Source organism: Mustela lutreola, chromosome 4 (assembly GCF_030435805.1).
Source record: "Mustela lutreola isolate mMusLut2 chromosome 4, mMusLut2.pri, whole genome shotgun sequence".
NCBI lineage: Eukaryota > Metazoa > Chordata > Mammalia > Carnivora > Mustelidae > Mustela > Mustela lutreola.
The window spans coordinates 40,709,723-40,733,795 of NC_081293.1; the positions used below are offsets into that span (position 1 = coordinate 40,709,723).

At 42.7% G+C, this 24,073-nt stretch overlaps 1 protein-coding gene across 8 annotated transcripts in view; it reads right to left on the reverse strand.

Annotated features, from left to right (window-relative positions):
- Positions 1-24,073, reverse strand: part of WDFY4 (WDFY family member 4) — a 276,628-nt gene that overhangs the window by 212,323 nt on the left and 40,232 nt on the right. For all 8 annotated transcript variants that reach the window (XR_009352550.1, XM_059169641.1, XM_059169642.1 and 5 more), the window contains exons 10-12: positions 22,487-22,591; positions 20,332-20,522; positions 14,372-14,952 (exon numbers count right to left, since the gene is read on the reverse strand). Coding sequence is in view for 7 of the 8 variants with exons in the window: in XM_059169641.1 (XP_059025624.1) it covers positions 14,372-14,952; positions 20,332-20,522; positions 22,487-22,591 (877 nt within the window). In the remaining variant the exon portion in view is untranslated. The remainder of the gene's footprint in view (positions 1-14,371; positions 14,953-20,331; positions 20,523-22,486; positions 22,592-24,073) is intronic.

The following is a 24,073-nucleotide window of genomic DNA, read 5'->3' on the forward strand; positions in this document are numbered from 1 at the left end:
TAAAGACCACCCATGACTGACTACTGCACAGGGAAAATATAGGGTAGATCAAACCTCACTGCCAAGTCTGTGAAGCCAAACTAATAACAGAAACATGGTCCACGGAAGGTGGGTAAGAACTTTCAGGCTAAACCTAACCTGGTTGCTTGCCTGGTGAAACAAAGCATCAGCATTCTCCAGATGTCAACAAAAGCCAGAGTTCATAACATTCAAAATATCCAGGACACAATTTGATATTACTTAGCACAGAACAAATCAGGGAAATATCAATACCTCACACAGAAAAAGATAATCAACAGATGACAAGCCTGAGATGACCCAGATGTTGAAACTATCAGACAAAAATTTTATTTTTTTAATCAGGCAAAAACTTTAAATCTGCTGTTTATATACCACACTCTAAGGAATAAGGGTGAATATTATTGAAATGGATGAAAAACAAAGAAGTCTCAGTAAAGAAATGGGAGCAATAAAAAAGAACCAAATGGAAATTTAAGAACTGAAAATACAATAACAAATTTTAAAATCTCACTAAGTGCAAACAATAAGAAAATGAGAAGAGAGAGAGTCCATGAATTTAAGGACAGATCAATAGAAATTGCCCAGTCTGAACAACAAAAAGGAAAAAGATTTTTTAAAGTGTAAGAAATCCTCTAGGAGAACATAGGCAGTAACCTCTTCAACATCGGCCACAGCAACCTCCTTCACGACATGTCCCCAAAGGCAAAGGAAACAAATGCTAAGATTCTTAACAAGATCCTAGCTAATAGGATCTAACAGTATATTAAAAAAATTTATCCACCATGACCAGGTGGGATTTGTCCATGGGATGCAAAGGTGGTTCAAGATTCGCAAATTAATGTGATAGAACAAATCAGTAAGAGAAGAGAGAAGAACCATATGGTCCTCTTAATTGATGCATAAAAAGAATTTGAAAAGATACAGCAATCATTCCTGATTAAAATACTTCAAAGTATAGGGATAGAGGGAACATTCCTCAACTTCATAAAATCTATCTATGAAAAACCCACAGTGAATGCCATCCTCAATGGGGAAAAGCTGACAGCCTTCCCTTTGACATCAGGAACACGACTAGGATGCCTACTCTCGCCACTCTTGTTCAACATAGTATTAGAAGTCTTAGCAACAGCAATCACACAACAAAGAGAAATAAAAGGTATTCAAATTGGCAATGAAGAAGTCAAACTCTCTCTCTTTGCAGATGACATGATACTTTATGTGGAAAATCCAAAATACTCCACCCCCAAACTACTAGAACTCATACAGCAATTCAGTAATGTAGCAGGATATAAAATTGATGTACAGAAATCAGTTGCTTTCTTATACACTAACAATGAAACTATAGAAAGGAAAATGAGAGAGTTGATCCTGTTTACTATAGCAACAAGAACCATAAGATACCTGGAAAGAGGTAAAGGATCTGTACTAGAGGAACTATAGAACACTCATAAAAGAAAATGAAGAAGACCCCAAAAAACGGAAGACCATTCCATGCTCGTGGATCAGAAGAATAAACATTGTTAAAATGGGTATACTATCTAGAGCAATCTATACTTCCAATGGCATCCCAATCAACATTCCACCAGCATTTTTCAAAGAGCTTGAACAAACAATCTTAAATTTGTACAGAACCAGAAAAGACCCTAAATTGCTAAGGAAATGTTGAAAAAGAAAAACAAAATGGGGGCATCACGTTGCCTGATTTCAAGCTTTACTACAAAGCTGTGATCACCAAGACAGCATGGTATTGGCACAAAACCAGACACATAGACCAGTGGAACAGAGTAGAGAGTCCAGATATGGACCCTCAACTCTGTGGTCAAATAATCTTCAACAAAACAGGAAAAAATATACAGTGGAAAAAAGACAGTGTCTTCAACAAATGGTGCTAGGAAAATTGGACAGCTATGTGTAGAAGAACGAAACTCAACCATTCTCTTTTACCATACACAAAGATAAACTCAAAATGAATAAATGATCTCAATGTGAGGCAGGAATCTATCAAAATCCTAGAGGAGAACATAGGCAGTAACCTCTTCGACATCAGCCGCAGCAACTTCTCTCAAGATATATCTCCAAAGGCAAAGGAAACAAAAGTGAAAATGAATTTTTGGGACTTCATCAAGATCAAAAGCTTCTGCATAGCAAAGGAAACAGTCAACAAAACAAGGAGGAAACCCACAAAATGGGAGAAGATAGTCGCAAATGACACTACAGACAAAGGGTTGGTATATAAGACCTATAAAGAAGTCCTCAAACTCAACACATGCAAAAGAGATAATCATGTCAAAAATGGGCAGAAGACATGAACAGACACTTCTCCAAAGAAGACATAGAAATGACTAACAGACACATGAAAAAATGTTTGTCATCATTAGCCATCTAAGAGATTCAAATCAAAACCACATTGAGATACCACGTTATACCAGTTAGAATGGCCAAAATTAACAAGACAGTAAACAACATGTGTTGGAAAGGATGTGGAGAAAGAGGAGGGGAATGCTCTTACACTGTTGGTGGGAATGCAAGTTGGTGCAGCCACTTTAGAAAACAGTGTGGAGATTCCTTAAGAAATTAAAAATAGAGCTTCCCTATGATCCTGCAATTGCACTATTGGGTTTATCCCAAAGATACAGATGTAATGAAAAGAAGGGCCATCTGTACCCAATGTTCATAGCAGCAATGGCCCTTTAATGGACAAATGGATAAAGAAGATATGGTCCATGTATACAATAGAGCATTATGCCTCCATCAGAAAGGATAAATACCCAACTTTTGTATCAACACGGACGGGACTGGAAGAGAATATGCTGAGTGAAATAAGTCAAGCAGAGAGAGTCAATTATCATATGGTTTCACTTACTTGTGGAGCATAAGGAATAACATGGAGGATATGGGGAGACAGAAAGGAGAAGTGAGTTGGGGGAAATTGGAAGGGGAGATGAACCATGAGAGTCTGTTGTCTCTGAAAAACAAACTAAGGGTTTTGGAGGGGAGGGGGGTGGGGTGTTGGGTGAGCCTGGTGGTGGGAATTATGGAGGGCACATATTGCATGGAGCACTGGGTGTGGTGCATAAACAATGAATTCTGGAACACTGAAAAGAAATTTTTAAAACAAAATTAAAAAAAGAAAAAGATGCCCATCACCTGGGACCAAGTTCTTTAAGTTTAATGTACTTAAAAATACATTCATCTGTTGATGGACAAATACAAAAGAGCTTTAAAAAAAATCAAAAACAAAAAATAAAGAATAGAAACCTAAACTCCAACCCCAATGACTGTGATTCAGGAAATCTGGTTTATGAGACTATATTTTAGCACTTATATGATTCTGATCCAGGCAGGTAGGCTATAGGCCATACTGGGAGAAGCATTGCTCTGAGATGTGGATCCCAAGAGCAGGAACAAGGGTAGGGGTTCTGAATGCCAAGGAGGGTGGAGAGATAGTGATAACCCACATGACCTCATGATCCTGAATGGCTCAATCTATCTTGCAAAAGACCTGTGAATGTAACTGAAAGTTATAATCCTAAAGTTATAATCCAAGACTATATAAATGATTATCTATATCTCTCAAGGCCTAGAGCTGAGGACAGGGGAAGAGGGGTGCTTGGTCGAGTTTTACAATGTAAGAGTGATGTCATTTCATTCAAAGAATCCAGAGGCCTGTGGGGATATCAGAACCAGTGAGACCACATCACATCACACAGAGCCTGAGTTTGGCTATCCCCATCTCCCCACCCTGTGACCATGGAAGCGGCACAGGGTAAGGCATGGTGCTCAGATCCATCCATGTATTTTTCCTGCTTAGCTGTGGAAGTCAGACTATCCCTCATCCTGATGATATCCAAATTCTCTGGGCAGCTCAAGCTACTCTATCTCTTCTTACTAAGGTCAGTGGATTCCTGAGTGATTCATTGGAAAATTAAAAAGAATACAATCTCATTTTGGCAGTCTGCACGGGCTACCCAAGACAACCACCACCTTCTCCCAAACCAGATCTTCTACCAGCGCTTCCCTATCAGGGCCTGCGCCAGTCCCTCCTCCTCCACACTCATCCCATTGGCTACCAAGGCCAGACAGTATGTCCTAAATAGGTCTCAAAACGTTCTCCCATGAGCAACCTGTTGTCTGGATGCCAGTCATCGCCATCACTCCAGGGGAGAGACCCCCAGCTCTTGCTTTCCTCCCCCTCCTCTTTCTCATTTCTATCCATCTCTCTCCCTCCACACTCTCTCTCTCTCTCACACACACACACACACACACACACACTCATACACAAAACCACAGTCACACATTCACACACATACACATACATCAGAGTGGCCGCTGCAACTTGTCTGCCTGCTCCCCCACGAAATACCATCCCCCACCTTGCCAGCCTGGGAGTCATTCACGCCTGGACCCCTTTCCAGGCTCACATCTCAGCACTGCCCTCAAATGTGTGGCTCTAAGTCCATCATCCCTGCCAAGGCCTTGGGCTTTCCTCACTCAGTGTGGCTGCTGTGGGGTCTGTATTTCAGGCTTGGGAATGCCTTTTCCAAACCATCCCATTCCAGGCACCGGTCTCTCTCATCCTAGCTTAGCTCAGGGATCGTCTCACCCAGGAAGGCCCCACGGAACCCCTCTCCCAGGCTGTGTCAGGTGCGCTGCTCCATTCCCCCTTATTTTCTGGGGATGCCCTGGGTGGCATCCACCAGTGGTATAATGATCTGCTCACACTTCTGATTCTCCCACACCCAGCTGTAGGGCTAGGGCAGGGGGTCAGTTGCCCCTTCCCCCAAGTACTCACCAGTGCCTGACCCCGAGCGCTTGGCACCAGTACAGGCATTCCCTGAGTGCTTACTGAAATTCTGGACTCATGTTCTCCAGACTAGATGTGTACCGGGGGTAAGCCAGAGAGGCACAGGCAGGAGCAGCCTTCTGAAGGAAGAGCCATGTCACCGCTGTCCGGGAGATATGTTAGGGACACTCTAGGGTGGCCATCATGCAGCAGAGCGGGGACTAGGTCTGCACTAGGCTGCATGGCAGCTGCACAGTCAGAGATCTCAAAAGCCACAATAAGAGGGGCACCTGGGGGGTTCAGTTGGTAAAGTGGCTGCCTTCAGCTCAGATCAGGTCATGATATCCCAGAGTCCTAGGAAGCCCCAAGACTGGCTTCGAGACAGCTTCCTGCTCAGCAAGGAGCCTGCTTCTCCCTCTGCCCTGCCTCTCAATGCAAGTGCGCATGCACTCTCTCACACTCTCTTGCTCTGACAAACTCTCTCTCTCTCAAATAAAGAAATAAAATCTTTAAAAAAAAAAAAAAAAAAGAGCCACGAGAAACCATAGTCCTCGTTATGGCACCAAATCCTGTATATCCTGGGGTTTTTTCCCCAAAACATACATACCTATGATAAAGTTTAATTTATAAATTAGGCACAGTAAGAAATCAATAGCAGCTAATAATAAATATTATTAGAAAATTCTAATAATACGCGGTAATAAAAGTTATGTGAATGTGGTCTCTCTGTCTCTCCAAATATCTTCTTGTGCCCTACACACCCCTCCTGTGGCAACGGAAGTGATAAAATACCTAGAGACGGAGTCATGTGGATGACACGGGCATGGGACTCCGCATCAGGCTACCCTTGGCCTGCCTACAATTCGTCAGAAGGAGGATCACCTGCTTCCAGACCATGGCTGGCTGCCAGAAGTGAAACTGCCAAAAATGAAACATCAGCTGTGTGTCAAGGCTGACTAGTGCATGGCGGTTTAAGAGAAAGCTCCCTGCAAAGCCACAGCTCCACAGAAGGGATGATAGGCTTTGGGCAGATGCTTCCGGCTCAGCTGGGTTCTCACACCTGAGATGCACAGCCAACACCCAATGTACTCACATGTGCACAAGCACAAGTTCCCCCATAATGTCTGCATGGGTACATGCCACTCATTCAATTCCTGGTCGTCCAGAGGAGCATGGAAAAGCAAGCCCGGTTTGAATGGCAGGTGTGACAGAGCAAGACCCCTTTGGGAGGGGACAGCTCAGGGGAGTTACCAGGGAAAAAGCCAGGCCACCCTCCAAGGCACCTAAGATCCAGATCCAACACTGCCCCGGCCATTGAATCTTGGAGAATGGGGTGCTGATGTCAAGGCGGACTGAGTGAGGGCTAGCATCAGAGGGACACCCTCCAAAATGCCTCCATCCCAGGGCCCCAGGTCTCAGAGAGAGCTGCAAAAAGTCAGGCCCTCATGCAGCCTGGTCTGCAAAGCTTCTGACTCCAGCAAACCCCTAGACTATCCTAGGAGCATGGGTATGTAGAAATATTTGAGCCACAACTACTGTGAAAAAGGCAAAAAAGGTTTACATACTTCAACTTCACAGTTTGCCAAGCATTCTCGCTGGGTCTTTTGAATTGAGAGCATATATTATATACATCAGAAATTAAAATCTTACTGGGTTTTCGATGCCATGATATTTACTGAATGATTATTAATTCCAGATGAATAGCAGCAGAGGAGGACAAAGGACTGGTTAGGGCTCTGGTCAGCCGAGCACCCCCTGCCACCTTGTCTTTGCCTGGTGCACACTGCCATCTTGGGCAGCATGTCCCCTTACAGATGAGCATTATAGCCACAACTTGGGTTCAAACTCTAAGTCATTGATATTGTCCCTTTTGTTGATATAATGAACAGAAGTCCGCCCATGAGGCTCAGCAGAGGCCAGGAGAGGTCGAAGCCTAGGCAGGAAACAAGTCCTCTGACAGCCAACAGAGTCTTGCACATTGCATATGTATTTGGGCAATTCCATAATATATCATTTCCATTTTGTGAGCAGTGTTACTTAAATCATCGTTGTTACATGAATTAAACCAACTAATGCTTGTGGAAATCTGAGCACAGCATCTGGCACACAAGTACTTGGGAGACAGCAGCTGTGGTCACGATGACCAGCACCATTATCATCTCCAACCCCAACCTCATGGCAGACTTCAAAGTGGATACTTTTATTACCACTGCCTTCAAATCAGGAAATTGAAGCTCACATAGATAAAGCAATAGGCCCAAGGAACATGGCCATGAAGGCATAGAGCATTTGGTCTGAGTCCAAGGCCCATAGCCTCTGCCCCTCCTCCCTGGAGAGCAAGGTCCACTTTGCACAGACAGGGCTGAGCCAAGGCACTTGTCCAAGAAGATGCCAAATGTTCTTGGTGGGCAGGGATAAGCAACCTGTCCCCTATTCTCAGCCCACCGCCCTGCCTTTATCCCCCAGATTCTCTCATGAGAGAGAGGATAGGTTTTCACTTATTCTCTAAACATTAGGAAAGGTCGAGGGTGATGTATTTCTTTTAATGAGGAAAAAATTGCTCTATTTATGAAATCTGACTCTTATACATTTAAAAATTACTCATCATGAAACCAAGGTGACATCTGACACAGGATTAATCAGTAAAGAATGTGGGTTGATGCCATCCATAGGTTAGAGACCAACTTTAAACAGTAAGCTATTATGTCAGAACATTTGGAAAATCATCGCCATTATTGTTGGAGTTTCCAGAAGAAGCAGGAAAAACACATACCCATAGAAACCCACAGCCACACAGACACACACATAGGTTTTGAAAATAGACCTAGGATTATAATCTGATTCTATTGCTTAATTACTAAATGTGTGACTTTGGCCATTTATCCTTTCTTAGCTTTGGTTTCTTTATTAGTAAAGTTCTAGGATTGGAAGGGAATTAAATGAATAGAAGTGTTTAGAGCTTAGCCCCCAGAGACATCTGAAAAATGACTATGGCTTCTCATCACTCAAAACCACTTACTAATGCCTTCTGGTGCCGACAACTACTTCCCTGCCCTCTAACAGCTGGTAGAATGAGGTTCAATGCTGAGATACCAAATTGACCTCCATGCTCTCCAGGTGGCCAGGGTAAAGGCCTCCTCGAGGACACCCTTCCCCAGAACAGAGAGATCAGGGAGCCTCAGAAAGGGAATTCTCCCCAAGACAAAGCAAGAAGAGAAGGGCCTGGAATCTGGTCAAGGCCATCTCACAAGGTGCCACTGTGGTACCACTGCAGTGAGAGATGTCATGACCTTGAGAAACAAGAACAAAGCAGGAAGCATCATGATCCCTGATTTCAAGAGATATTACAAAGATAGAGTAATCAAAATAGTATGGCATTGGCATAAGATACATAGATTAATGGAACAGAATAGAGAGATCAGATCAACCCACATACATGTTGTCAATTAATTTACGAGCCAATTTAGGAGCCAAGATGATGCAGTGAGGAAAGGACAGTCTTTTCAATGAATGCTGTTGAGAAAAAACTAGACAGCCACATGCAAAAGGATGAAACTGGACCATCGCCTTACACATACACAAAAATTAACCCAAAATGGATTAAAGACTTGCTGTGAACATAAAACCTGAAACCATAAAGCTGCTAAAAGATAAAAGAGGGTAAGCTCCTTGACATTGGTCTTGGCAATGATTTTATGGATTTGACAAAAATCAAAAATAACAAAAGCAAAAATGAACCAGTAGAACTAACATTAAATTTAAAAACTTCTGTACAGCAGTGAAACAAAAAGGGAACCTACAGAATGAGAGAAAATATTTTTCAAATTTATATATGATAAAATGGTCAATACCCAAAATATATAAAGAGTTCATACAACTCAATACTAAAAAAAAATCCAATCAAAAATGGGCAGAATGGGCTACTGGGTATTTACCCTAAAGATACAAATGTAGTGATCCGAAGGGGCACGTGCACCTGAATGTTTATAGCAGCAATGTCCACAATAGCCAAACTATGGAAAGAACCTAGATGTCCATCAACAGATGAATGGATAAAGATGTGGTATATATACACAATGGAATACTATGCAGCCATCAAAAGAAATGAAATCTTGCCATTTGCGACAACATGGATGGAACTAGAGCGTATCATGCTTAGCGAAATAAGTCAAGTGGAGAAATAAGTCAAGTGGAGAAAGACAACTATCATATGATCTCCCTGATATGAGGAAGTGGTGATGCAACATGAGGGCTTAAGTGGGTAGGAGAAGAATAAATGAAACAAGATGGGATTGGGAGGGAGACAAACCATAAGTGACTCTTAATCTCACAAAACAAACTGAGGTTTGCTGGGGGGAAGGGGGTTGGGAGAACGGGGGTGGGGTTATGGACATTGGGGAGGGTATGTGCTTTGGTGAGTGCTGTGAAGTGTGTAAACCTGGTGATTCACAGACCTGTACCCCTGGGGATAAAAATATATGTTTATAAAAAATAAAAATTTTTTTAAAAAATGGACAGAATGGGATGCCTGGATGGCTCAGTTGCTTAAGCAACTGCCTTCGGCTCAAGTCATGACCCCAGGGTCCTGGGATCAAGCCCCACATGGGGCTCCTTGCTCAGCTAGAAGCCTGCTTCTCCCTCTCCCTCTGCCTTCTGCTCTCCCTGCTTGTGTTCTCTCTCTCTGTGTCAAATAAGTCAATAAAATCTTTTTTAAAAAATGGGAAGAACATCCAAAGAGATGTTTCAAAGAAGATATAGAGGTGATGAAAAAGTGTTTTACATCACTTATCATTAAAGACATGCAAATCAATATCACAATGAGACACCACCTCAACACCTGTTAGGATGGTTATCATCAAAAAGACAAGAAATAACAAGTGTTGGTGAGGAACACTCATGTGCTACTGGTGGGAATATAAATGGGTACAGCCATTATGGAAAACAATATGAAGATATCTCAAAAAATTAAAAATAGAGCTACCATATGATCCAGTAATTCCATTTCTGGACATTTATCTGAAGAAAGTGAAAACACCAACTTAAAAAGATACATGTACCCCTATGTTTATTGCAGCATTCTTTACCATAGCCAGGGTACAGAAACAACCTAAGTGATCATTAAATGAATGGATGAAGATGTGGTACAAATACATAGTGGAATATTATTCAGCCATAAGAAAGAAGGAAGTCTTGTCATTTGTGACAACATGGATGGAACTTGAGGGCATTATGCTAAGTGATATACTTCAGAGAAAGACAAATACCATATGATCTCACCTACATATGAAACCTAAAAACAAAAAAAGAGCTCATAGATATAAAGATTACACAGAGGGTTGCCAGAAGCAAGGCATACAGGGTTGGCAAAATAAGTGAAGGCAGTCAAAAGGTACAAATTTCCAGTTTTAAAATAAATAAGTCATGGGAACATAAGGTACAACTACAGTTGTGACTACAGTTAATATTACTATATTGTATATTTGACTACAGTTGATGGTGACTACAGTTAATGGTGGTGACTACAGTTAATATTACTATATTGTATATTTGAAAGTTGCAAGGAGAATAAAACTTAAAAAGCACTTATCACAAGAAAAAAAAATTGTAACTAGTTTGGTGATGGATGCTAATTACCAGACTTACTGTGGAGGTCATTTCCCAATATATACAAATACTGAGGGGTGCCTGGGTGACTTAGTTGGTTGAGCATCCAAGTCTTGGTTTCTGCTCAGGTCCTGACCTCAAGGCTTGTGAGCTCAAGCCCCACGTCGAGCTCTACACTCCGTGAGAAGTCTGCTTGAGATTCTCTCCCTCTGCCCCTCAGCCCACTCAAGCATTCTCTCTCTCTCTCTCTCTCATATAGTCTTTAAAATATTTGTATACATAAATATTGAATAACTATGTTTTATACCTGAAAGTAATATAATGTTATATGTCAATTATACCTCAACAAAAAATATATGAATACATGCCTTATTTGTTGGATTTGCTAAAATTAGATTTAGATTAGATTGATCATGGCCCAAAATTAATATTAGGCAACAGTAATATATACATTGGAAATGTAAGTGTACATTTAAGAGTTGAATTAAGTTTACATATTACACATGGAACACATATATATTGGGAAGAGGATGAAGATAAATAGCAATGGTAAACAGAGTAAAGGATTAAACATTATGAAGAGAACTCTTAAATTATTTTAGTGCAATCACTAAAAGACTAATAGAGAGTATAAGATCCAAGTTAGTCAATGGGAAAATTTAAATTAAAAAATTAAAATTCCAATAATTCAAAAGAAGACAAGGAAAAAAATCAAAAGAAAAAGGGGGACCATGGAAAATACAAAATAGCAAAGTAGAAATCATTCCAAACATATTAGTAATTATAAAAATGTAAACAAAGCACATGCTTCCATAACCAAAAAATACCACACTGGGTTAAATGACAAAATAAAGCAAAAACAAAACCAACTCTTTAGTGTTGACAAAAGAAACACCAAAAACATTAGGACCCAGAAAGCCTGAAACAATAGAATTTTTTTTTTTTTAATTCCAGGCACATTCTAACCAAAAGAAAGCTAGCATAGCCTTTTTATGGTTACACAAAATTGTTTTTATGGCAAAATATATTATTGGGGATAAAGAGGGTCACCATAGAAGGTAAAAATTTCTGATTCCATGAGATGATGTAAAAATTATCAAGATGTGTGATTCCAATATCCTCAGATGTAAGGCAAAAATGAACAGAAATTGGCAAATCTATCACTACGATGAAAAATATCTAAGACAGCTTAGTAAGTGATGTATCAAGCAGATTAAATAATCTGAAAATTTGAAGAAGACAATAGATGAATTTGATGTAAAGGACAGAAATAGAACACTGAGTTTTACAACTGGAAAATATGCATTCTTTTCAAGCACCCATGGAACACTTATGAAGATTAGTCACATGGGAGGCCACAAGGTCAAGTTCAACTAATTTCAGAGCATGGCCATCATACAGCCCACCTTCTCTCATGATGATAAAATTAGAACTCAACAACAATGAAAGATGACCAAAAATACTCTGTAACTTTGGAAATTCATAATTCAAATAAGACTCAAGAATCAAACTACAAGTCACAAAAGAAATTAAAATATTTAGGACTAAATAATATCAAAAGTGCAACATAATGAAAGTTGCATGATACAGCTCAAGTAAAGTGACAAAAATTTGCATTTAAGAAGTCTCCTAATCAATTAAATTAAAGAGAAGAATACCAGAATGAACCCAAAGAAAGTTGAGGACATAATAAGAACAACCAAATGAAAACAGAAATTTAAAACGTACGTATGTGGGGCGCCCAGGTGGCTCAGTTGGTTAAGCAGCTGCCTTCAGCTCGGGTCATGATTCCAGGGTCCTGGGATCGAGCCCCACATCAGGCTCCCTGCTCAGCAGAGAGCCTGCTTCTCTCTCTCCCCCTCTCCCTGACGCTCTGCTTACTTGTGCTCTCTCTCTAACTCTGTCAAATAAATAAAATATTTAAAAAAAAAAAAGTACGTATGAGAGATATAAAAAGCTGAAAGTTGGCCCCTGAGAAATGCTGATAAATAAAAATCTGTCCAGAATGCTGGGGTGTAGGGGTGCAGGGGAGAGAAAAGCAGCAAATGATGTCAGGAGCAAAAAGTTAAAAGGATATTGGGAACAGCCTTATTTATACCAGCCAGTAAATTGGAACTCAGAATGGGAAAATGAACATGAAAAATTACTGAGAATGATTCAAGAAGTTTATTCTCAGAAAAATAAATCTTCTTACAAGGAAACATGGGGCTTATGAGGTTTTTACTGGCAAATTCTATCACAAAGCTAAGGAATAAGAACAGTGATCTTTATTTATATAACTCTTCCAGAGAATAGAAGAGACAACACTGCCCCGACTCACTTTAGGCAGCTACCATAAACTTGATAGTGAAAATAGTCAAGAAAAGAGCGTGAAAGGCCAATTTTTTTCATGAACAAAAGTCCTTTTCAAGAAGTTGTGATGCAACATGGGGGCTTAAGTGGGTAGGAGAAGAATAAATGAAACAAGATGGGATTGGGAGGGAGACAAACCATAAGTGACTCTTAATCTCACAAAACAAACTGAGGGTTGCTGGGGGGAGGGGGTTTGGGAGAAGGGGGGTGGGATTATGGACATTGGGGAGGGTATGTGCTTTGGTGAGTGCTGTGAAGTGTGTAAACCTGGTGATTCACAGACCTGTACCCCTGGTGATAAAAATATGTTTATAAAAAATAAAAAATTAATTTAAAAAAAAATCAGCAAATCAAAGGCAGCAATAAATACTTCATGAGCAAGTTGGTGCCTGCACAAATGCAAGGTTAGAAAACCAATTAATTTAGCAGATTAGCTGGAGAAACAAGAACAATGATATGATTATCTACATGGTTGGAGATTTGGCATTCGTCCCCCTCACCAACAACCCCCAGCACTGCTGCACGGCCAATCCAACATCTTTGGATAAATGGGTACAACGTCTCTCAGAAGGGAGAGCCATGGCAGCAAAGGTCAGACAGTGTGGAGAGGTAGAAGGCAAGATAGTTTATTGCAATATTAATTTGTGTTTTGTCATTGCTACCTGAGGAGAATAAAAAAGATAGCCCACCCATTGGGGTGCCTGGGTGGCTCAGTGGGTTAAAGCCTCTGCCTTCAGCTCAGTTCATGATCCCAGGGTCCTGGGATCGAGCCCCACATCAGGCTCTCTGCTCAGCAGGGAGCCTGCTTCCTCCTCTCTCTCTGCCTGCCTCTCTGCCTACTTGTGATCTCTGTTAAACAAATAAATAAATAAAATCTTAAAAAGAAAAAAAAATACGATAACCCACTATTGCTGTTATGTTCTTTCATTTTCTTCCCCTGCATTTCCAAAGGAAGGAGCAGTGCTCTTTGTGCTCAATCGCTTTAGTGGAAGTCTGTTTTGTGGGAATGAAAGTAGAGCGTTGTCTATAAAAGTCTGGGCTCATGGAGGAGAAGGCCCTGAGAGGTAAGCAGAGATGACTGTTTTTGTTATGAGACGTGAAAGCAGCCAGAAAGAATAGGAGAAAAGGTTACTGTGGTCATCCTGCAAGTCAAATGACCTCATTTCTGGCAAAGCAGAGGCATGGCAGCGCGGGGGTGTGGGCAAAGGCTGCCCAGGACAGCAGGGTGGCTGGGCACAGGCACCAAGTCTCCCCGGAGCAGCAGCAAAGATGGCGGTGGAGAAAGTGAGCTTATCAGCAGAGTTCTGCCCTTGGCTTCCAAGATCTGAGAAGCCCCCCAGTTCTTGTATAACTCAAAAGCATCCTCTAACCACGTATTGACTCAGATTGGTTCTCTGCCAGCTCCCACAGTAGAGGAGATTTAAGTCAAAGTTAATTTAAAGGGAAGAAAGACACGTGACATTTGTGCACCCTCCCACACATGTCCCACCACCACCCCAGTTTGAAGATCTAGGCTTCTGACCTACTACACATGCACAGGATATTGGGGAGAAAACGGGAGAGAGCAAGGCATTCATGACCCAATTACAGAAGCAGGCGGCAAAGCTCTACCTCTCCTCCAGATCTGGCCACTGCTTGAAGTTGCCTTGGGCATCCCTGCCAGCTTCTTCCTTCTGGGCATTCACAACTGGGTCCTGCCCAGCTCTTGGGGACTCCTTCAGGTCTCTGCGCAGGTGAAGGGTGCCACTGGCCATGCTGTCCAGAAAGCTGAGGATCTGGAGGCAGCTCTGTATCTTGGGTGGGAATGGGCTCGTAGAGGTAAAGGCCACACTCAGCAAATCAGCAAATGGCCTGGCTTTCGTGTCTGCCCCGGAGTGCAGAGGGGCTCCCTCTTCCTCCTGGGCTCCAAAACAGCCCAGCAAACAGAGGTCTTCCGCCAACTTCTCAAAAAGCCCATTCCTCTTGAAGAAGTCACCATTGACGGGGTCCAGGTGCAATGCCGCGGATAAGGCACAAAGGGTGTGCAGGACCAGGTCCAGGGTCTGGCTGGGGGACACCATCGCCCACGTCTGCAGCGGGGGCTCCTGGAGTGACCCCTCCAGGTCAGAGAGCAGCGACAGGAGTCCATTGAAGCCACTGGACACTCTGAAAGCAGCACGGCCTTTGGGGGTCTCCAGGATCCTGAGGAGAGACTGAAACACCAACAGGATAAAAATGAGGAAAGCCCAGGAGGCAGCTTGTTAAGGTCAAGCTCCCGCACACCACTGCCAAAGCCTTGCACGTGCTCTTCCCTGGTCAAGTTGTGGGAGCAGCGGGCTACCTGAGAGTGATTCTGAAACCGTATCCACCTTGTTCCTCTTCCTTTTAGTTAGGTTTCCCCTCAGTGCCTCCTTTCAAATGAATGCTGCCAAGGCCTATGCTCAGGGTTTGCACTGGTTTCCTGTCCTGGATCTTAACTTCGATGCATCTCCCTCCAGGAAGTGTCCTTTGACCGCTGAATTGTACTGCCCCCAGGTCAAGGGCTCACACAGCCCCCTGTCCGTTGTTGAACCAGACTCTCTTCACGCTGCCATGAAGAGACTTGGAAATTGTCTCAGCCCTCCACTAGACTGAAGCTCTGTGAAATCAGGCAACTCCATGCCATGGAATGTAGCACACACTTCATAAATGTTTGCTGAATAAGTGGGATGAGCCATCCCTTGTACTGCAAAGACTCACAGTGAAATCGCCATAAGGTAGCTTATCATTATGTGTCTCCCTTTCTATGCAAACATGAGTGCCTCTGTTAAATGAAGAAAGATGGTAAAGTGAATCGGCTTGATATCTGGTGTGGAAATATGAAGGAATCAAGGTAGAGGAGAGAAACGTTTAAAGGAAGGAAGCATAACTCTAGCTTATAGAATAGAGCACGTGTGAATTTTAGGCTATCATAACATTCATGGCAGAATCTGCCTTCTCCAGGTCACTGAGCTATTCCTAGACAAACTTTTGTTTCCTTCTAAAATCAAACATTTATTGAGCACTTACAATGTGCCATTCATTGAGGACAGTGTGTGGTGTACATTAGGTTTGACAAATGTTTTGGAGGGAGGGAGGGTGGGAGAGAAGGAAGGAAGGAAGGGAGGGAGAAAGGAAGGAAGGAAAGAAAGAAGGGAGGAAAATATATGGCCTACTTCTGAATTTGGCTCAAAACCCAGGGAAATTTGATTTTATAGGCAGGTCCTCAAAAGAAGCATGTAGACTGTTAAAACAGGTTCTCCAGAAGGGTGATGCTTAGTGAGTGTGAAGTTCAACCCCATGTCTCCCCACTAGCCACTGGAGCAACACTAAGCCTTCAAGACAAGCAAGGCCTTTCTCCATGTGGATGCATCATAGCAGCAGCAGCCTGTCCCTATGCACCACCATGGGACTTGGGGCCAGGACAAGCCACACACAGATCTGCTCCACCTGTGCCTGCCTTGTAGGAGCAACTCACTCCCAACAGAATATTATTTCTTCCACCAAGTTGGAAACCCACTCTGACCTTGAAGTGTGTTGGTGGTGGTGGTTCTTCCCACCAATTGACATTCCATGTAAAAGGATGAGCACTGGTATACGGTAGAGCATGGCCTTTTGCCTGGTCACCAATCACCAAGACATTGGGAAATTTTAAGTTCTAGGATGTCAAACCCTCTAAACTGATAGGAATGCTTTCTGTGTCTCCTAGAGCCAGTAGGAGTTTGTTGAAGGTAAATGAATTGAATGAAACTATGCCATTTATCACAAGGACACATGACAAAACAAGTATGAAAAAGGGAAAATGATAAAAAAGCAAACAAATCAAATTACAGGCACTTGGGTGACCACCAAACTCCCCTCTTATCGAAGAAGCCACCTTCCAATCATCTAATTTGACACCAGATATCATTCAAAAGGACTCTATACTTCAAAGAGTGTTGAGAGCAGATACTTTTACAACAGAACAACCCAATGAAGTCCTTCTTAAGACCCGTGTCTCGCAGAGGGTCTGTCCCCTGTAATTCCTAGATGGCTCCTTTCTCCTCCTGTTGGGAGGGGGGAGGAGAAAGAAATGGCTGTCCTTAATTGTTGCTTTGTTTGATTTATTAAATTCAAAATCATTATCTAAAATGGGGGTAATCTCATTAGAACTTAGACGGCTCTATTATTTCTTGGGATGGGGTTAATTTCATATTTGCAGAGTCATAAAGTAAAGAGTCCAAAATCCAATTACAAAGGCTTAATTTCATAGCAACTAAAGAGAAACATTTCTATCATAAAGGAAAATAAATACTGTGCTACTTCGGGAAACGATTTGTCAGGAACTGGGGGCCTAGGAGGAGGGTCTCCATTACTGTCATTCAACTTTGCGTGGCAATGCATCACCGGGGCTTGCAAGCCTGCGGAAGGGAGTAAATTTAATCAGCTGAAGTCAAAGTAATCAGGCTAGGGTTGACACATTTCAAGAAAGGTCAACGTTAAGCACATTTTCTCCTCCTTAACTCAGTTACCATGTCATCGTCTCGGAGTTAGTATCCCTCCAGCTTGAATCTATAAAATGGATGTCTGCTGCAAAGCGTTAACGACATTAGGACTAACCGGATTTATTTCACATTCTATTATGTGTTATTCCTCATAATTTTCCATGTGTCATGCTGGAAGACTCGTGAGGTAATGTGATTAAGCCCAGAGTTGAACAGCTAAATGTATATTAGCAGATCAATCTGAATTTGTGCATAACCCAATCACAGTCCCACTGGCAGTGGGGAGGAAATTCATTTGCTTACATTATTCTTTAACTCAATTATCATTTGCCAGGATTAGGTGGTGAAGTCACATGTGCTTGTGTGTTGGTATGAAAGCGCCACCTGGATTCTGGAAACTGCCCGAAGGCGGGTGTTTCTGGAGGAATTCTCTCCTCCAAAGCTGCTGCCCAACTGCCTCAGAGAAAAGAAGTGAAGGTCCCACCTGGATAGAAATGCATGTCAGAGATGGCAAACCTTGGAGAGGGAGGACTGAGGGTTCTACCTTTGAGGCCACCCTACTCCATCATTTCCCCTCATCCTACATCTGACTCACTTTGCAGGCCCAGGGCTTCGGGCAGAGTCCACGCGCAGCTTCTAAAGAGCGAGATCCAGCCAGAAAGAGCTAATTTGCCATCTTTGTTTCTAAAGTTCCAGCAGGTTCCCAAGATGTTTAGAAAAAATACAGATTTTATATCAGACTCCAGCAAACATTGGAGAGTCACTCACATGACTCATTGGGGGGCCAGGCGGGAACAGCCCCACGCCTCCGCACCACCCACCAGAGCAACAAAGTCCTGGGAGAGCCCTAGGCAGCTCCAGGCACCACCCTGCAACCATGCAGCAGTGACCCAGCACCCATGGAGAAGATGGCACATTGAACAACAGGGTATGACTTTGTTAAATAAGCTTACACAGTGTTAATCCCTTGATAGCATGATTCTGAAACTATATTGAATCTGTAAAACACCAGAAAGACTTTACATTGCTAATTCTAAAAATGCAGTCCCATTACCCAAGGGTAGCAGGACTCCAATAAGGTGCCTCCGGGCGGCACAGCAAAGAAGATGAACTTTTCACGAGCAATGCAGAGTACTCTGTAACGGACATAGAAACACTTGTTCTCGCCAAGCAAAGGAAAGTCAAAACTTTCCCCTCTGTGGATCTGTTGGACTTGCAATATGAAAATACCAGAAACAGATGGGGATTTCAATGATTCATCCTCCAGGAAACCCAAGTCCTCACGACTTTGGTCATATGCCTTCTCTGTTGCTTATCAGCAAGGCTCATGTGAATCAGGCTGAAGACAGACATGTGAGAAAAAAATGTAATAATAGCATGCTAAAGAGGAAAGATCCCCAGATTTTAAGCCATTAGTCTCAGATTCAAGCTCAACTCATAATTTGTATTAGATGCTTTCTGGCCATGTCTCTGCTGGAACATTAAGACTGGATCATAGGAAGCTAAAGTCTTCCCAAGCTATAAACTGCCTTCAGTTCTTGATATCTCTCTCCCCCTTACTGTCTCTCACACAGCCCTCTCTGTCCGTTTACCTCACATCATCATGGGACTCTAGTATCTTTATCTTTCAAGACAGTTAACTTTTTGTTTCACGTAAGTCTGGTTTTATTTCATTTAAAGCTGATTTCTTTGGCTCTACAACTAAATCACTGCTTTGGTTCTGGTCATCTGTGAAATGTGTGGTAATTATGGTCATTCTGTCCTTTGGGATTGGCTTCTCGTGATGCTTTGGCCATGCCAAGCACGCCGGCTCAGGCCATGTGGCGATGGGAACACACATCTCCGGCAGTCATGTGACAGTGACTGGCTCTGTGGAGAAGCAAGTAGGTAAAAGAAACCAAGCACCATTCTCTAAATGTTAGAAGGGTTTTGTATGGAAATAGTCATGGCTGAGTAAGCCTGCTGGTTTAATTTTGGAAGTCAGAGCAACTCTGTATTTTTTTTTTTTTAATTCACCAGTGATCAAAGGCAGCATATCACGGAGACACGAGCATGTGTTGTGCATGGAGTTGTGCTGCCCATGTATTTGAGAGGTCCCTGGGGGATACTCGCATTTTCCTCTGCTCTTCTCTTCAACAGCATACAACAAAAGGAAGGGAATCTTTAAAACTGTAAGGCCTCAAAGACAAAAGGAATGGAAGAGCAACAACAGAATTGTTGAAGGGATGGTGGTGAGACAGGTGTTACCACTTTAACTGTGTAACGATTGTTTGATGATCCTTAACAGTATTTCAGAAACAAAAACCTACACTTGTCTTGATTACCCACAAATGACACCCTGGTTTTACTCCTCCCCTTGTGTCCTCCATGGCCAGGCCTCTGTCGGCCCCTTACATTCTCGTCCTAGCTCCACTAACCCCTGTGCAAACCTTCCTCAATACGTGGGGCGGGACTGGGCTCTCCTAGTCCTCTGCTCCCGTGGCTAAGCCTGTGCCCAGTACTTTCCGGGGCATCACCACACAGCACTGCAATGATGGCTCACTTCCTATGAGCCCAAATCTGGGAGCTCGTGGATGGCCTTGTGTCCCAGGCCCTCCGCTGCCAGGAGGGAGACACTCACTGAATGCTGGTCAAGTAAACAAGGCGGCTGCTTGGCCACCACTGACTCAGACTCCACTTCCCCAGCTGACCGTGTCACTGCGAAGTTGCTGCCCAGCCTGACTACCGTTCCTGGCTCCCCTCATATCCAAATGAGTTGTTCACAAAGAAAGTTGAACAGAAGTGAGCCCATTGCAGGGTTGCAGGCCTGAAGAACACCTCATGCAACTCTCCGTGCTCCTTTGTCTCCTGGCTGGATGAGATGCGCAGGTGACAGTGGTCCCTGCATGGCATCCCCCTCCATCCCTGGTTGGACTAGACATAGAAAGGGAACGCCTGACAGGGCTACGAAGGATGTGGGATTCCTTGGCGATAGCAGCTAGTGCTATCCTACGCGGACAATACAGTGACCCAGGGAATGTCCCGTGTGAACGCCTGTTACCGGCCACCTGTCCGCGGGCAAGCCTGTCGCAAAGGGAGACCTGACATCACCTGCAGAAGATCCAGCTTCAGCTGCAGCTCGCCTTGAGTGGACGAACAGAGAGCGCCCACAATGATGCTCATGTACTCCTCAGCATTGATGACGGACAGCTGCTCCAGGATGCTGAGCGAGGCTCCCCGGTACCAGTCATCATCCAGGAAGATCTTGATGAAGGGCACCATGCCGTGGTCTTTGAGGACAACTGAGGACCAGACAGACAGTATGGGGCTAGAGCCATGGGGCCTCAGCACCTTCATTTTAATGACAAGAAGGCTTTCACTTTCAACATCCAAGTGTGTTTTGTGCCCTTTATATGTGTGTCCTCTTCCCAATAATTTTTTTTTTAATTTTCAAAATCTATACCCACTGTTACATGAGAAGAGGAAAAGAGAAGCTGAAGCTTTGGAGAAATTTAAAAAACAAAAACAAACAAACAAAATACCTTTTTTTTAATTGAATGAAAATTCTGCTTTTGAAATTTTTTTCTAAAAAATTTTCAGTGAATTTTTCTTAGGAACCTACCTAACATAAATGTTAACTAGATCATACCTCTATCCCTTATTGCCAGTTCATACCCTAATCCAGGGCCAAGGGCGATTCTCTCTCTTCTCTGCCAAAATTCATATTGAAAACAAACCAGAATTAAAATTACGAACATATATAATTCTGAGCTAGTTTCCTGAAGTGGAGGGACGGATGAAAGAAGTTTGTCTAGTGGCATACTTTTGCTTAAAAGTAATCCTAAGAATTCCCTCTGCAGGATTGATATTTGGTGTGATCATGTGTGGAATAAGAACGAGGAAGTAATCAGATCATTCAAGCAGCATGACGTGGACTTGAGCTGGTTGGCTCCATGAGACAGGAATTTGCCACTTATGGGCCCGGCATCCCTACATGGAAATCATCTTGGAAGACTATTTTAACATAGGTCCGTGGGGTGCCTGGGTGGTTCGTTCAGTTAAGCATCTGACTCTTGATCTTATGAATTTGAGTTGAAGCCTTATACTGGGCTCCGAGTGGGGCATGAAGCCTACTTTAAAAAAAAAAAAAAAAAAAAAAAAAGATTCCTGAGCTCTACCTTGACCGGCTACTAATTGAATCTCTGGGAGTGAGCCTAGGAATATGCATTTTAACCAGTACCACCAGGGAATCTTTGATAGTCTAACATTACAGAGTTTCTGGATATGAAATAATTATTTACATTTGGTATCATTGATCTATGAGGGGCTCAGATAAAGACACCCTAAATCACCAAACCAATGATGTCATTTTGTTGATACATCTGCTTCGTAACATAACGTATACACATGCATAGTTAATGCACCAAATTAAAAAAACATGAAGTCACAGGATCATAAGAAGCTAAAAATGTATTGTATGGATGGAGCTACTGAGCTTATCAGGGGCTGGAAGCCTCTTAAAAATGGCTAGTTTTCCCAGCAACCCTCAGTTTGTTTTGTGAGATTAAGAGTCACTTATGGTTTGTCTCCCTCCCAATCCCATCTTGTTTCATTTATTCTTCTCGTACACACTTAAGCCCCCATGTTGCTGGGGGGAGGGGGTTGGGGAGAAGGAGGTGGGATTATGGACATTGGGGAGGGTATGTGCTTTGGTGAGTGCTGTGAAGTGTGTAAACCTGATGATTCACAGACCTGTACCCCTGGGGATAAAAATATATGTTTATAAAAAATAAAAAAATAAAAAAAAACCCAAAGGAAGAAATGTAACCATTAAAAAAAAATCGATTATCAATTATATTGTCAATTATCAATAAATCGACAATAAATCAATTAAAAATAAAAAGAAAAAAAAAGTATGGCTAGTTTTCTTTACCTACATTTTACAATTCTGATTTTTTTGAAAAGCAACTTAGTCCATGCAGCAGGATATTCATAGATTTTACTTGAAAGAGGGTAATTTATGTGGTCTCATAACTTTAAGATAACTCTATCCCAACTCTATTCAATGATCTTAAAAGTAAAATTTGTCAATCAAGATGTCTACCAAGTTACTGATGATCACTGGACATCAACCAGCAAATGGACATTAGCCACAGCTTTCATGTTGGTTATTCCTTGGCTAAACCTGGCAGCACGGACATAAATCATGGGAGACAGTTAATGTTTTGCCCAGCAGTGACAAAACGAGTTTGGTGTCCCTGCTTACCTGCATTCCGTACTGAGCCTCTCAGAAGTGTGAGCACAGTTCTCAGCATCACACAGGTCAGTTCTCTTTCTGTATCCTGAACACCAAGCATGGACTCTTTGTTTCCTGCCATATTTAAGAAGCAATAAATAAAATCTTAAGTACACCTGGTATGGCCCCAAATCTCTGATTCCATTAGTTTCCTATACTTTTGAGGAAATGAGAACATAATGTTTCTATTTTAAGAGAATGTACATCCTAATTCAGAAGAAGTCACCATATTACTTCCTATAACCATTGGAGCTCCAACTTAAGCACAAAAAAATCCCCTGGAGGGCATGCTAAAATCGGAAGCTGAAATTCCTCTCCAGAATTTCTAGCTTAGGAGGTCTTAGGTGGGATGCTATAATTGCATTTTTTATAAGTTCCCAGATGATGTTAATGGAGCTGGTCTAAGGACCACTTTTTGAGGACTACTACTCTACACAATGTCCAAAGCCCACCTCTTTGAATTTCCTCTGGACAGTTTTATATTTTGCCATTCATGCCTGGGAGGGAGGACTGCCAGCTCCCACTTGAGGTGTGGAGGGGCTTGCCAAATTCTGGAATGGATGGGTGTTTCTATTAGATTCATGAAGGCAAACCAGGCCTGTGTGTCCGCTGTTGAATCCTGAGTGCCAGAAAAGTGCCTGACACAAGAGGAAAGCCCAATACCTATTTGGGGAATGACTGAATGAGTGGTTAAAGGTAGAGTTTATTAACCAGGAGACAAATTATCTAAGAAAAATAAGAAACAACAGAAACACTAGACATGAGACATTATAACAATGAAATACAACTAGCATTAGAACACTAAGACAATAGAAAGCACAAAGTAAGACCGAATACATCAGCTCACAAAAAAGTTCAAATTCTGCTGGGAATGGTCATAGGTCTGGAGATGGGATTTAAAAGCAAATTCAACAGAAACATTAAACAAAAACACTATGTGAAGGGCAGTGGAAAAAAGCATATGGTGGGATGGTCTCCAAGGCCCAGCCCAGAGGCCCAGATATGTAAAGCAGGGAGCTCCTCATCCACCATCTTGACCCGATTTACAAACACTCCCAGGGAGATGTGAGTCCTTCCAGGCATCCCAGAGTTGCCTGTCTGTCTCAGTCCTCCATGCATTGCCACAGAAGCTGCAGGGGAGAAGACAACTAACATTTCTTGAGCACCTGTGATGCTCCAGGCACAGCAAGGGGACCTCAGTACTTCCTCATTTAATGCTGACCACATCCTTATGATGTAGACATTCTTGTACCCATTTAACAGGAGGAAAGTGGCTCAGAGAGGTTAAGGAACTTGCTCAGGATCACTCAGCTCCTAAGTAACATAACCAGGATTTCCGTCCAGGGTTGTCTGACCCCAGTGCCCACACTCTCTCCCTCAGCTTCCGCCCCTCAGACAGACCCAGAGAACAAACAGACAGATGACATCAGCTTGAGTCTGAAGCCCAATTCCAAAAGCAGCCAATGGCTAGAGAGCCCTCAGTCCCTCTCACCCAGTGCAGTAGGAGAAAAGACCAAATATTGGGGAGAGGAAAGTGGCGGGATTCAGTGTCCTGGT